Genomic DNA, 15975 nt, shown 5'->3' with positions numbered 1-15975 from the left:
TCAGTGTGAAGCTCCCCTATCATGGTGATAGGTGGAGCTGAAAACCAAGAGAGAAGAAAAACCCATTAGCACAATGATGAGATACTGAAGGGGGATGTAATAAAAGTGTAAATTCATAGAGTTGAAGGCCAGAAGGGACCATTACATCAGCTAGTCTTGCTTCCTGCATAACACAAGCCATTAAATTTCACCCAGTTATCTCTGTTTTGAGCCCAATAACATGTGTTTGGCTAAAGTCTCTCTTCCAGAAAGGCTCCAGTCTGGGTCTGAAGACATCAAGAGATGGAGAATCTGCCACTTCCCTGGGGAATTTGTTCCAAGGGTCAATCATCCTCATAGTTAAACATTTGTCCCTGATTTCTAATTTCAATCAGTCTGGTTTTAACTCCCAGCTGTCTCTCCTTGTTCTGCCTTTCTCCACTTCTAACCATAAGGCATAACAATAATGAATGTATTTGCTATTAATGTGATTTTTCAAGCACCTGAACAAGTGCTGGGTACCACATAAACCCACAGTCCTGCCCTGAAGAGGACTAAATTCAGGATGACATAAACGAAGGTAAAAACAGTCCTGGAGATGGATGGAGGACAGAGGAGGATGAGGGTCCATTCACACCCCGATGGTCCCTCACTTCTCATGGGCTCCGTGGCTGGAGTTGAGTGTTGGGTGGGATTTCAATGAGGCAAGGGAGTGGCGTGGAGATGGAAGAAGCATGAGGAAGAAGACGAAAGGGGTACCCAGGGGGGCATTGGCAGAGCAGAGAGGGCTTGAGGGGATGACATAAAAGGGGATGACATCTATCTATCTGTCAGAGTTTTATGCTGTTGCCCATCACAATAGGATCTGGGCACCTTCCATGTAAAATAGTCAAGTCCCTAGTGGACTTTCTGGAATCTCTGACGCTTCTCTGTTTTCAGGGTCAATCCTTGGGGTAGGATGTTTGGTTCTGGTTTGGTAGGTGTTATTAATTCCACTATTTAACTTTGTTTATTCATCCGGATAAGTCAGCGGTTCGGTAGATGGCAGTACCTGCGTGGGCGGTGTCATTCTTATGGTGGAAGAAAACTTTACCGCCCCCAGCCTCAGGCATTAGTGTCTCCCAAGTGAGCTCACACTAGTGCTGTTCTAAGTCTTGTCCTACCCTTCTCCCAGTGTCGCTGACTCCTCCTGCCTCTTCTTGCAAGCTCTTCGGGAGGCATGTGCACCATTATCCGTGGTGCAATGTGTCATTCTCGGGCACAAAGCAATAAAGGTAACAAAGGGGAGGGAAGCGGGCACAAACACCTATGCACAGGCATGCGCATGCTTACGCACGTGCGCACACAGACACAGAAACACGCAGACGCACACACACACATTCTGATCCCATCTCTGACATAGGCCACTGCCGACGTTTTTGTATTCCCACCCACAGGCTGTGGAGAGGAGCTGTCTGAGGGTCCCTGAGCCTGGGGTCTGTTCTCCCCCAGTGCAATTTAGGGAGGGGAGTGCTCTATGGCTTGTGAAACCCGTACAGTACTGGGAACTGAATTGTGGGCACGTGCAGAGACAGGGGAGCACGCAGGATGGCGGGTGATGTGCAGATGCGTGGCTGTTACAAATGCCCGAGATGGATCAGACGGGTTGTGTGGAGGGCTGATGGGGGCTTTAGGGCAGGATGTATGTGGGTGGGGGGTTTGGGAGGTAGGATTGTGGGAGGGTTGGGTGGGAGGGTGGTTACACTCTGTGTGTGTGATCAGGGGAGATGGTGTGCAAGGGACCTGTGTGAGTGGGGAGGGGGTGCAGGCAGGCGAAGGTGTATGGTGGGGCATAGGTAGTGGGTGTGGCGAGATCTTTGTGTTGGTGGGGGTGGAGAGGCCGGGCGTGATCTAGGTGTGTCACCAGGTAGGGAGGACGCTGAGGGTGTCTCCAATGGGATGTGGGATGCAGAGGGGATTGATTTAGCAAGCTGAGCATGACGTGGCTGGGCCGTGTGGGGAAGCGGGGGTGCGGGCACTGGGAGGGTGTAGTGAGTACAGGGGAGACCATGGGGCTGAGTGTTATTTGTGTTACCTAGCCCGTAGGGAACCCCCTGCCATGGCCCAGCCCCCGTTATGCCAGGCACTGTACAAACACAGCAAAACGACAGCCCTCCCCCCAAGGAGCTTCCGATTGAAGTAGAAGGCAAGACCCCAGGTGGATACAGACAGACGGGGAAGCACAGGGAATGGGGTTTGGTGGCGTGGAAGTGAGTGTGTCTGTGTGTGCAGCGAGGGTGCGTGCTGTGTGCTGCTTTTGGGCAGCGCTGGCTTGCACACACCCCGGAGCTTTGCAGGGTGATTATCATTTCCAGCCGGCTGAAGTGCTCTGGTGCAGGGTGGGGAAGGCATCCAGTAAAGGCAGGTTCCCTTCGTGTCTCCCCCCACCCGCCAATGCCCTCCCTCCTCTGGGATACCATGCCAGCCAGATGGCCACTGGTTAGTGGAAAGCGGGAGCGACACAGCCACAGCTCCCTTCCGCTGGGGTTCAAATACACAAGCTGTAAATACCTAGGATCTAAACAGGCGATGGCAGAGATGCTGTCTGAGCAGCTGCCTGGCTGCTGTCCCAGGTCCGAGCCCAGAAAGGGCTCCTCACCAGGGGCCTCTGGGCACTGGAGACAGATTCATCAGTCTGAGACAGCACCAATCCCTGCTGTAAAATGCAGTATCCGGAGGCGATTAATGCATCACGCCCTCTGCCCACCCCACCCCCCTGCTCTCCGCACTGGCCTGGCTCCCCAACTACCTCCAGCCCCGACAAGCCCCACAGCAGATTCAAGGAGCCCCAATCTCTGAGCTATCCCCCTTGCCAGAGATACAGCCATTCCCTCCCTGCAAAGTGACGCTGCTCTGAGGGGCCTGCACCAGGACTGGTACGGAGCCCGCTCTGCTCCCACTCAAATCAACAGGAGCCTGCACACCCCACTCCCAGAAAATCCACCCTCTGGAGCTGAGAAATGGGAGCTGCAGCTCGTTGATTGGGGGTTCCCAGTGGCTTGTTCCTAGCCCGGCGAGGCCCGGAGAGAATAGGCTGCATGTGGGCATGGCTGTAGGCAGGTCCTTGTGAGAGGGGTTGAAACCGGTCGGTTATAATTCCCCTTTCCCCTGAGCTTGGCACCACCGGACTCAGGGTGGCAAAGGCACTGGCTTTCCCAGGCGGAAGGATACAAGAAATAGTCCCAATGGCAGTATTTAGACATCTGTAAAAGATGTGGCATATACAGGGCATGTTCCACCCCACTCCCTCTGAGGGGCTCCCCATCCCAGCCCCCTGCCTGGCTCCCTGGAGGAGCTCTCTATCCCAGCTTCGCTGCCCCTCCAGTCCACAGCCCTTCCAGGGGCTCCCCATTTTCCAGAGTTCTCTCTAGCCCTGGAGGATCCGGCCCCCAATTGCTCCAAGTGAGGAATATCCCCCTTTTCCCTGCTCTGTCCAAATTCACAAGACCACTCTGAGTAGAGAATGATGCTGCCCAAGCTCCCCTGTGCTTGCCACCAGCCAGCCCTTCCTTGCTCCCTCTGCTCCTGGGGCCCCTGCCTCGCTGTTCAAGCCACATGGCGCCTTTCTCCTGAGTCACCCGCTGCCTCCCAGAGGCTGCTCCCTTCCCGGAGTATAAATCACCGACTCAGAACATGGGCTCAGCTCGCGAAGGGAACAGTGAGCAATTCTCAGCCCCGGCGTCCTTCCCGTGGGAACCAGCCTGCCTCTCTGGTTGATGGGAATCATTTCCCAGACAAGAGGTGCTTAGCAGGAGAAACAAATGGGGATTGACTGCAACAAACCCTTCTCCGCTGGTAGATACACCAGAGCACGCTTATGGTTACTGAATAATTTATGCTCAGTGCTCTAATGAGATTAGTAGCCTTTCCTTCCGCACCTCCCCTCCTCACGCTGCTCTGGGAGGCCATGACACACTCCATTAGGCTCACTCCACCTTCTGACATCCTGCGTATTAGGACAGCAAAAGCCCAGAGAGTTGACGTTGAAGGTGACCTGCAATGGGGAAAGATTGGGTTTGAGCCCTTACTTTGCTTTCTTGTGTATAAAACCCCCTGAAGTGACGGGGTGTGGTACAGTTCCTTTCGGTTTGGTCTTTTCATCCGAGCTACTGGGCTTGTCTCCCCAGTTTTTCCTAGGAGACTCTCTAGAGACCTGGTAGGATTATGATACCACCAGCACTACAGACGTGAAACCTGAGCAATGGGTGTGGGAGGGAGGGTTAGTCAGACTGAGCTACGTTCTAGTTTGTTGGTGTTCACACCTATGCAATTGAAATGCCCAACAAACAGTAGATAGAAAGGCATTCTTGGTTAAAGTTTCCACACCTCCATCCCTTCAGTTAAGCACTGTTAAAACTTTTGCTCCTCACCTCCACACCCTCCTCGGAGATCTTCTGCAAAAGCAGGGAAGGCAAGACTTGCTGTTCTGATGCTAAAACTTTTGTTAGGCGCGTGAAATAAAACCTTCCAGGCTTTATTGATTGGTCATGACGATATTTTGAAAAGGGGAACAACCCCAGAATGTTTTCCTGTGGCAGGTGGGTGCATTGGAGAGCTGAACAGAGGTGCTGGGAGCTGAGCCGTGCAGAGCACCACCTAAGAATAGACAATGCTTTGTCTCTCCCGCCCCTCAGCCCAGGCCTCAGAGAAGGCAGGCGTGGTCCTCAGGAACTGATATATTAGGAAATGAAAAAGCCCTTGTCCAGAAGCTTCTCTTACTGGCAGCAGTGGGGGATTGATTTCTCCTCCAGCCACTAGCTGGTACAAGAGAAAGGTTTTTGCTGATTGCTGCCTCGGTGTCAGGACTCTTTTCTGTGGGGCTTCCCAGGTCACTCCACAGCAGCTGAACACAGCCATGTGGAGCTGGAGAGCTCCCTTGAGCAGAGCCCCAGAAAGCCATAATGTCATTCTGCTGGGATACCCTGACTTTGCCATGTCAGTGTCACCCGATATTTATGCCACACGGTGATGCAAACTAAGAGGGCGTCGTGCTGTGGTTACAATCCGGGCCCTTTAAAATCCTCCTGACCTACAGGAAGGGGATAACTTTGTCACAGGATCTCAGAGCCCTGCCCTGCCCCTTGTGTGTCATTTGCACCTGTGCAAAGTGAGTGTGAAATGATCCCACCGTGGGAATGGAGTGTTCTGCTTCCAGCCACTGCTAACTTGGCTGGGCTGCGAACAGGTAACCTAGAAGTGAATGGCCCATAGCAAATCTCTGACCCCCACCCTCTTTGGGCTTAAAACTGCCTCTGGCCTCTGAGGTCAATGTAAAACTGCTGGAAGACCAGATTCAGTCTCCATCCCTCTCTCAGCCTCCACAAAGTCTCACCCCCCTAGCGCAGGAGCTTTCTCCTCTGCAGCCTCTGACCAGCCTGCCTGTGCCTCTCTGCCTCTCCATTTCATCTCAGCTCCTTGGTCCGTGCTCCCCTCCTGGGGCACCCTCACCACCCTCCTCAGGCATTCACTGTATGGGTGGATGCTGAGGCCAGATTTTCCAAAGAGCTCAGTATCCCACATGCACCCATCATGGGCTCTTCTGCAGATTGGGCCACTTGTTTGGGTGATTCCCTGGGAGCTGATCTCTCAAAATCCCCTTTTGCTGCAGGGCATGGAGCTAAGAAGTGACCCAAGCTGCGATTCCACCTGTATCTAACGCCGCGTGGTGTTTTCTGTCTCCTCCGCAGGTACAAGAGCGTAGTGACCCCCAGACGAGCAGCTGCAGCCATTGCTTGCTGCTGGATCGTTTCCCTGCTCGTGGGACTGACCCCCATGTTTGGCTGGAACAACCTGAACAAGATGAGGAGGACTCAGGAGGCGAACGCCAGCCACACGGCATTCGTCATCAGGTGCCAGTTCGAGAACGTCATCAGCATGGAGTACATGGTCTATTTCAACTTCTTTGTCTGGGTGCTGCCTCCCTTGCTGCTGATGTTCATCATCTACCTGGAGGTCTTCAACCTGATCCGCAAGCAGCTCGACAAGAAGGTCTCCTCCAACTCATCGGATCCTCAGAAATATTACGGGAAGGAGCTGAAGATTGCCAAGTCCTTGGCACTGGTCCTCTTCCTGTTTGCACTGAGCTGGCTTCCGCTGCACACGCTCAACTGCATCACCTTGTTCTGCCCGTCCTGCCAGACTCCCAGCATCCTGACATACATCGCTATTTTCTTGACTCACGGCAACTCGGCCATGAACCCCATCGTCTATGCCTTCCGGATCCAAAAATTCAGGACCACGTTCCTGCAAATCTGGCACCAGTACATCTGCTGTGAAACTGACAAGAATACTAACAACCTGGACAACACCGAGCTAGGCAACTGGCCACTAGAGAGAGCAGGGACCGGCCCAGATGTGCCGTACCTTGATTTACAAAAGCCCCTTTAATGTCTAAAGAGCAAACTTGGCTTCACCCCCTCCACACACAATCGTAAATGACTGGTATGGGGAAGGGGCACCAACGACCTCGGAGACCTGAGATGGTCAGACCAAGCAGATGTTTACCTGAGCTAGCATAGGGCATTATTTATTCACAGCCGTTGTACTGTTCTGATATTGTAGCCTGCACTGTTCTTTTTTTTTTTTTGTTCTTTTTTTTAGGGCGAAGTGTATCTAGGTATTCAAAGGGGAATTGTACAGACAAGGATGTGATTTATCTTTAACTCAAATAAAAAAGGAAGACAGCAGCTCTGCAGCATTATCGATGGGTTCTCGCTCCCGGGGTCTCACTGTGGTGCTCGCTCTTAGAACTGGGACAGCCAGAGGCTGCTCAAATCAAAAAGGATTATGAGATGGGAGAGGGGCACAGAGCGGAACAAGGGGGAAGTGGCTTCAGGTTGTAAATGTCCCCATGTCCCTCTCTCCTACATCTCCCATAAGGATTCCTGTGACGCGGCCCCTCCCCTCATCAAGGGGGAGAGAGTGGTGCATCATGGGAGATGTAGTCCCACCAAGGAGTCCAGTCTGTAATAGAGAATGGGAGCATAAGGCACCCAAACTATTACTCCCATGAGGCACCGTGGCATGTTGAATAGAAACATTTCAAAATTTGACCAAATTATTTTGCTGAAAAGTTAATTTTCTGAGGGACAAAACCCCTTATTTTCCAACCAGATTTAGGCAGATGACATGGGGGCTAAGTTGCCCAAGTCTAGCAGGTCAGGCATCCTGTATGAAGCCGGAGAGTCATATTTTTGGAAAGGTTTGTCCCTGTCCAGTACCGGACATGGCTCTGCCCCCAGCAGAATGACCTCATATGCACAGTGCCTGCAAGGTCACAGTGGTTCATGTCAGGTCAAGGCGGCAGGGTATGCCCGGTATTCTGGGGATGTGTCAGAGGCCACCCTGTCCTGCCTGCACTATAGCTTCCACCGGTGGCATTGGGACACCTGAAACTCCCAGTGCAGATGCTCAGCCAGGGAATCTGGGGATGAGCCCGTGGGGACTACAAATAGGTGGCCTCTCTGTCTACACTGAACCCACAGCTTGCTTCCAGGCAGGCCTCCGATGTGGAGCCTAGCCCAGACCTTAAACATGCTTCATAACCAGCCTAAGACAGGGCCTGACGGGACACAGGCCTACTTTTAGCTGCAGCTTCTCTCGCTCGTGCCTTGGTCTGCGTGCTGAGCTGGAGGCCTTCCCGAGGTACGTGACGTTCGTAAGCCTGAGTTGGTTGCTCTGGAAGCTCTGGAGCCTGATGGCGCCTGTATTTAGATGCTGCAATAGTGTAAATACACAGACAGCCGTAGCCAGTGCTGCCAGGTCAAGGACATAGCAGGCCATGATCTGTGGACTGGCAGATATTCAGGCTGCCCTTGAGTGGCACTGGCCAAAGCAGATGCCATCTGCCCCCAGACTCCATCGTGGGGGCTGAAGCCTCTTTGTTCACATGCTTTAGTTGTGAGTCACTGATCTGAGCTCTGAGCTCCCCTAGAAAGTCTTACACCCTTGGGAGAGCGTGCGACCCGGAGCTGCAACCTCCCCAGCCCCAGGAAGGCCTTTCACCGACATGTAGCTACCTGCTGCAGCGTGGGCACAGCCTGCTTTTCACTGTGACGGGCAGCTACATGTATGCTGCAGCTGGTGGTGCGTAATGTAGACATGGCCATTGTTGCCGGCACAAAAAGGCCTGAGGCTATAGCAACAGTGATTCGTTGCCCGGAGTGCCTCGCTCCAATTAGACACACCAGGGTGGAGAAGCAAAAGAAGTTTATTTGAGATCTCAAAGCGCAGGATGCTTGGAGGAACACACCTCAGATCAAGCACACCCCAGACAAACAGCTCTCTGTCTTTATACATGATCTTAGCTAAGCATGTCTATTACCCCCAATGCCCAGCTCCCCCCTCCCCCCCCCTCTTCTCCCTCCTTTTCAGTTCCCATACAGCAAATACATTATGAAGCAGCAATTACTCTAAACAGGTTAGATCATACTTGGCAAAAAACATATTATCTCGTTAGTAACTTTTCTTGACCGGTCATTCTGTTTCACTCCCTTTAGCCAGGTGCAAGCAGGCTGTATAATTGCCTCCTGGTACTGATAACTAGTTGCCACACATTCCATTCTTTCCATCTAGCCTGTGGGGTTAATTAAAGTCTAAACATGGACGCGGTTCGGACAAGCAGAGGCCTAATACAGGGAGCCTTCATTGGCACTGTCATTTTCCACCCCTCTGTCAACACTGGGTCATGCCTGGTGCCACCAACAATTCCCTCCTTTGAGAATACTCAACAAACCTTTGGCTGAGTGTTCTCATATACTGTGGACAAAACGTAATTGAGTTCTATGGAGCTGGGGCTGTCAATGAGAGGGTACATAGGGACCTTCGGGGCACGGGGGGTACAAAGTTTACGGAGGAGCAGTTAGAGAGATTAAACTCTTGGGCAAAGCAAATCTTCAGGTTCTCATACGTATTTGACTCTAATTTGTTAGGGATTCCCCTCCATCCCGCATGTGCCTGGGGAGAAACAGGAGTCAACGAGAGGAGTGTTCCCATAGCAAAGAGTAACATTGTGGCAAACCCTAGGCCTGGATCCATACTGGGCCAGTGATCTTAAGGCCTAACAATTACAATTCCCCAAATACCCACAAAATTACTACTACTACTAACAAGCAGATTAAAAACAAAAGGGACCAGGCCCACAGGTTAGGCTGGCCCTGTGAAAATAAACACAGCCAACGCTCAGAGTGTTCACGGGGAGTGCGCTGTAACTGTCCAAAGGGGTCACAGGGCATTCCCAGCAGGCCTTACTGTCGCCTGAATAACAGCTTAAGTCCCAGATCGTCGTTGGCAGTCTTCTCCGCAGGTTGGACGGTCCACCGTTCAGGAGCTGGCACTGCTTTCAGACGGGAGTAGTGGATCCAGTTCTTGTATCCCTCGACCTTTGCTGCTGTGTGGGTGATCAGCAGGACGGTGTGAGGTCCCTTCCACTTCTCTTGGAGAGGCTCGTCCTTCCAGGTACGAACGAGAACGGAGTCACCAGGCTGCAGGGAGTGGACAGGGGCATCCAGCGGGAGAGGCTGCAAATCTTTGGTATACCTGTGGAGAGAACAGAGAACAGCAGACAGAGAGCACATGTACTGAGATAAGAAACCGCAGCCTACCTCCCACTCCCCTAACAGAACCGGTGTACCATTCGTAGGCCATGCCCTCCCAAACATAATCTCGAAGGGACTAAGCCCTAACCTGCCCTTTGGGAGAGCACGAACTCGGAGCAAAACAAGGGGTAAGGCATCAGGCCACCGAAGAGAAGCCTCTTGGCAGACCTTTGAGAGATGCCGCTTGAGTGTCTGATTAGTACGTTCCACTACTCCACTGGCCTGTGGTCGCCATGGAGTGTGGAGCTTCCAGGTGATCTGTAGGACATCCGAAATCCCCTGAATGACTTGCGATGTGAAGTGTGTTCCATTGTCAGATTCCATCCACTGGGGGAGTCCAAAGCGAGGAATGATCTCCTTGACAAACTTGAGAGCCACTGTTCTGGCAGTGTTGTTACGGCATGGGAAGGCTTCAGGCCATCCGCTGAATCGATCCACCATGACGAGGAGGTACCTGAACCCTTGGGTTCGGGGGAATTCAGTGAAGTCTACTTGCCACACCAATCCTGGCCCTGGGGTAGGTTCCAGAGTGGCTGGTGGCACTGACACTCCTGGTCGAGGGTTGTTCTTTTGACAGACTAAACACTCAGCCTGTACCTGGGAAGCCAGGGGTCTTAATCCAGAGGTTAGAAAATACTTATTCATAAGCTGGGTGAGAGCCTCCCTTCCAGCGTGAGTGGTCTGATGTAGTTTCTGTAGTACTGGCCGTATTAGGCTTTTAGGTAGGAGGATTTTTCCCGGAGTTTAGCCTGGTACCGAGCTACCCGAGCCTGCGTGAGCCAGAGACCACCCTTAGTGTCCAGCAGGGCTTGAACCATATGAGGGGTATACACCTGCACAGTCCCCCCCAAAGTCAGTTTCTCTGCTTCACCAAGCACTAGGGCAGTTGCCGCGACAGCTCGCAAGCAAGCTGGCCACCCCTTGGCAACTTGATTCAGTTGTTTAGAGAAATATGCCACAGGACGTTTCCAAGTGCCTAATAATTGAGTAAGCACTCCCAGGGCTACTCCTTTTCTTTCATGCACATACAGTTGAAAGGGCTTAGAAAGGTCAGGCAGGCCGAGTGCCGGGGCTTTCATTAGCTTTCTCTTTAATACTTTAAATGCCTTGTCAGCTTCTGAGGACCAGTGAAAGGGGTTGTGATCCATTCCCTTAACACATTCATACAAGGGCTTAGCCCACAGTCCGAACTCTGGGATCCATATTCTGCAAAAGCCTGCCATGCCCAGAAAAGCCCTGAGCTGTTTACGATTGCTTGGGACAGGAATTTGACAGATTGCTTCCTTCCTCTCGTTTGAAAGCTGTCTCTCCCCCTGTCTTATGTGAAATCCTAAATACTGTACTTCTGAGGGGGCAATTTGAGCCTTGCTCTGAGCTACCCGGTATCCTCTGAGTCCAACAAAGTTCAGGAGGCTCACAGTGGCGTGGAGGCAAGGGGTTAATCCCACCGCCCCAATTAACAGGTCGTCCACATACTGCAGGAGGAGAATCCCGTCCGGAGTATTCCACTCCTCCAGGTCTTTGGCCAGAGCCTGGCCGAACAGCGTAGGGGAGTTTTTAAATTCCTGTGCTAACACAGTCCAGCAGAGTCTTAACCCGTTCATTAACTGCCCTCAGGTCCTGGACCAGCCGATAGGTGCCATTGGGCTTTCGAACAGGCAGGATGGGGGTGTTCCAGGCTGACTGGCATTCTCGCAGTACCCCGTACTTCAGAAACTGATTTATAGTTTCCTGCAGCCCTTCTCTGGCCTCCCTCTTTATCGGATACTGCTTGATCCGCACCGGACTTTTTCCTGGCAGGAGCTGAACTTTAATGGGGGTGTGATGTACTGCCTTTCCTGGGACCCCCGATGCCCATACTAGAGGAAAAACCTGGTCCTCCCACTGGCTCCACTCTGGGGCTTGCATGGCTGAGGGCTCAACTGCAAGAGTCATTATCCAGGCATTCTCTGGGGGCAAGGTGAGGGTGATTTCATCTTGGGTGAAGTGCAGGGTGGCACCTAAGCGACAAAGCAGATCCCGTCCCAGTAGAGGCGTTGGGCAGTCGGGGAGGTAAACCAGCTTGTGGGAGAGAGTTCTGTCTCCCAAAGCACATTCTGCTGGGGCATACACTGGACATTTGATTCCTTTTCCTGTAGCGCCGACCACAGTGAGGGAATCTGCCACAGGCAGCTGGAGGGGTTGATTTACAGCAGTTCGAGCTGCTCCAGAGTCTACTAAAAAGTCTATTTCAGAATTTCCCACCCGCATTTTTACTCGGGGTTCCGGGGGCAGGATAGTCCGTCTCCCCTGACACCCCTAGTCTTGATTCTCTGCTGCCATCATAGGGGTATCTTCTCTCTCGGGGCACTCATTTTTCCAGTGTCCCTCCTTCCGGCATATGGCACACTGATTGCGACCCAAACGCCTTTCCTGTGAGCCAGGGCGCCCACGTCCACGGCCTCTCATTCCCCCGGCCCCTTCCACCACCTTCCTGAAACTTCCTCTTGTCACTGGCCTGTACTGCTGCAACCATCATCTTCACTTGCCTTTTTTCTTTCTTTTGCCTTAGCTATAACCTGATTCCTCTCCACTTCAGACAACAGGGTCCTCATAAGGATATTACAGTCATCCCAGTCAGGCTTGTGACTGGCAAAACATCCCTCAAAAACCGAAATAAACTTGCTGGGATTCGTGGAGAATTCCCCTGCCTGTGCCTTAAAGGCTGCTAAGTCCACTGGGTTAAAAGGCACATGTGAGTAAACTAGCATAGTAGTGGCCCGGCGCCCCTCTGCTCCCGGGCGAGCCACCACAGTCTCAGTAATCAACGGATAAAATCCCACTGAAGGAGCAATCTCTGAAACCTGAGGCACCTGGTCTTTATACGGTGGGGGTGTAGGAGCCGAAGGGGACACCGACTCTGCCATTACAACCGGGGAGGGGTTCGGGGAACTAACAGTGACTGCCGAGCCTGTCGGAGTCAGATTACACTCTTGCAACAGATCTGACCTATCTCTCAACAACATAAACAACTGTGCATACATAAATTCATTCCACTTATTCATTCGCTGACAAAACAAAGCTAATTGAAGGATCGTGTTGTAATTAAGTGATCCCTCCGGTGGCCACCTTTCCTGGCCCTCTAGCTGATACTGAGGCCAGTTTACTGTACAGAATCTTTTCAGTTTACTTTTAGTCAATGGATCTTTTTCAAACACTTTCCAATTCATCAGAATGCATTCTAAGGGTGTACACCATACCCTGCCTGTACTCTGTCCCTGCCCCATACCTATGGGAAGACACTGGGCGTCCCCAGGTCTTAACAGGCAAACAAAAGGTTAACAGCACTGGACTGTTCCTACCTTGTCCACGAGACCGGTTCCCCACCGTCGCCCGTAGCTGCTTCTCCACTATCTGAGCGCGTTGCACCGTAGTGCCCTCCGGGGTCGACCACACCGCGTCTCCGCCGAGGCCCCCGATGAAGTCACCGGTGCGCGCTAGGCATCGGTCGTCGCCGCAATCCGTCGACCTCCAGGAGGGGTCCGGGCAAGGCTAAATTTAGCCTCAAGCCCACCCAGGGATGCCAAAACTGTTGCCGGCACAAAAAGGCCTGAGGCTATAGCAACAGTGATTCGTTGCCCGGAGTGCCTCGCTCCAATTAGACACACCAGGGTGGAGAAGCAAAAGAAGTTTATTTGAGATCTCAAAGCGCAGGATGCTTGGAGGAACACACCTCAGATCAAGCACACCCCAGACAAACAGCTCTCTGTCTTTATACATGATCTTAGCTAAGCATGTCTATTACCCCCAATGCCCAGCTCCCCCCTCCCCCCCCCTCTTCTCCCTCCTTTTTAGTTCCCATACAGCAAATACATTATGAAGCAGCAATTACTCTAAACAGGTTAGATCATACTTGGCAAAAAACATATTATCTCGTTAGTAACTTTTCTTGACCGGTCATTCTGTTTCACTCCCTTTAGCCAGGTGCAAGCAGGCTGTATAATTGCCTCCTGGTACTGATAACTAGTTGCCACACATTCCATTCTTTCCATCTAGCCTGTGGGGTTAATTAAAGTCTAAACATGGACGCGGTTCGGACAAGCAGAGGCCTAATACAGGGAGCCTTCATTGGCACTGTCATTTTCCACCCCTCTGTCAACACTGGGTCATGCCTGGTGCCACCAACACCATTGCTGCTTGTGCCCAGCTTGCCAGATGGTCCAGTTTGTGCCGTATCAGTGACCTGTCCTTTATCACTTTATCTTGTGCAAACTTTATCACTCATTATTTGAAGTTTTCTTCCAGGTCATTGGTAAAGATGTTAAATAGCATAGGGTCAAGAACTGATTCCTGTGGGATCCCCACTGGAAACAGACCCGCTCAGCAATGATTCCTTGCTCACAATTACATTTTGAGAGCTAGCTGTGAGTCAGTTTTTAATCCATTTAATATGTGCCATGTTGATTTTGTATCATTCTAGTTTCTTAATTGAAATTGCATTCAGTACCAAGTCAAATGCCTTATAGAAGTCTAACTATATTACATTAACACTATTACCTTTATCAGCAAACTTGTAATCTTATCAGAAAAAAGGGTATGCAATTACTTTGACAGGCTCTGTTTTCCATAAGCCCGTGGTGATTGGTACTAATTATATTCCCCTCCTTTAGTTCTTTATTAATTGACTCCTGTATCAGCCGCCCCATTATCTTGCCCGGGATCAATGTCAGAGTGACAGGCCTATAATTACCCAGGTTGTCCCATTTATACTTTTTCAATATTGGCACAGCACTAGCTTTCTTCCACTCCTCCGGAACTTCCCCAGAGTTCCAAGACAAGTTGAAAAAAAATCAACATTAACAGTACACGGAAGTCTTCAAACAAGTCTTAAAATTCTTGGCTGCGTGTTATCCAGACCTGCTGATTTTAAAATGTCTAACTTTAGTAACTGCTGTTTAACATCCTCCCGAGTTACTGTTGGGAGGGAAGTATTTCATTATCATTATATGATATGACTACTTCAATCTGTCTTTTCCCCCCAAATACAAAACAGAAATCCTTATTGAACACTTCTGCCTTTTCTGCATTATTATTAACAATTTTACCATTTTCATCTAGTAATGGACCAGTACTATGGTTAGGATTCCTTTTGTTCTTGATATACTTCAAAAACTCCTTATTGTCCTTAACTCCATTGGCCATAGATTTCTCCTTGCATCTTTTTGCTTCTCTTATCAATTTTATACAGTTCCTTCTTTCTAATTTATATTCATTGCTATCTATTTCCCCTTTTTCCATTTGTTTATATACATAATATATAATATTTTATAGCTGCTTTCACTTCCCCTCTAAGGAAGGTTGGTTTTTCAACCAATGTAGCCTTCTTTCTCCATTGTGAGATTATGGGTTTGGGGGCATTTAGTAAAATGTTCTTAACCAGCTCCCAATTATCATTCACATTTTTCTGTTTAAATTCTTTTTCCCAGCTGTTTTGGCTCATAGTTGTTTTCAGCTTTGTGACATCATCTTGACTGACACACCAGGGACCTCCAGAGATAAAAGCATGCTCTGCTCCACCTTGAGTTAAAGGGTCAAGCTTGTCTAACAAACTCATCCTCTGTGGCTCCAGCACAGAATGGTACCTCTAAAACACACGAACCAATGGGTTACATGAGATTTCCCCAGGCTTGTATTTGCTCTCCTGTCCCATTTGAGCTGTAGGAGAACCCTCCAAGCAGTTATGGGCTTTGCCTGGCCTAATGGAAGCTGCATTCTCCACTGGCATAGATACCAAGAGTTATCATTTCTACAAGCACAATATTTGACAGGAACTTCAAATATCTCCAGGCGCTCTCACTTGCTTTAAAATCTCCAGTGACCAACAACCTGGAGAATGTTCAACGTCCATGCAGCCTCTATAACCAAGTAAACAAATACACCGACCGAAAAAAGTCTTTGTTAATTAACCTTAACTCTGCCCCCATAATCCTGCACACTGTCTGCCTAATTGGTGTGGAAGGGTTCGCTGGTATCAACCACTGCAGCTTTAGAAATATTTGAAATGGCTGACTTTCAATGATAACATTACAGAAACTACAAACATGCTCTCCTTCAGGATAAGTGGGTAAATTGAGAATTAGGGTGAGACTTGAGGTTGGTTTTAGAATCTCTTCATTTTCACGTCTCTTTGTTTGTAAAACATCATGCTAATAATGTTGTTTCAACTCAAGCACTCTTTATTCACGTCTATAACTCTGTCTTCCAAGACTTTAATTTGGCAAAAATGTGGCACGAAGGAGTGCACATGACCTGCACAGGGTGACGTGTTCCCATCAAGCAACCTCTAGGATGTTTGTAGTTTATTGCTGATGTCGCTGTAGAT

The 15975-nt window shown here is 50.4% G+C and overlaps 1 protein-coding gene across 2 annotated transcripts in view; it reads left to right on the top strand.

The window, feature by feature from the left end:
- Positions 1–6692, top strand: part of ADORA1 (adenosine A1 receptor) — a 69023-nt gene extending 62331 nt beyond the window's left edge. For both annotated transcript variants that reach the window (XM_045012790.1, XM_045012789.1), the window contains exon 3: positions 5706–6692. In XM_045012790.1, the coding sequence (XP_044868725.1) occupies positions 5706–6405 (700 nt within the window). In that variant the 3' untranslated portion in view covers positions 6406–6692. The remainder of the gene's footprint in view (positions 1–5705) is intronic.
- The last annotated feature ends 9283 nt before the right edge of the window (positions 6693–15975 follow it).

This window comes from Mauremys mutica, chromosome 4, assembly GCF_020497125.1.
Source record: "Mauremys mutica isolate MM-2020 ecotype Southern chromosome 4, ASM2049712v1, whole genome shotgun sequence".
Lineage (NCBI taxonomy): Eukaryota > Metazoa > Chordata > Testudines > Geoemydidae > Mauremys > Mauremys mutica.
This window is presented reverse-complemented; position numbering and strand designations above follow the sequence as displayed.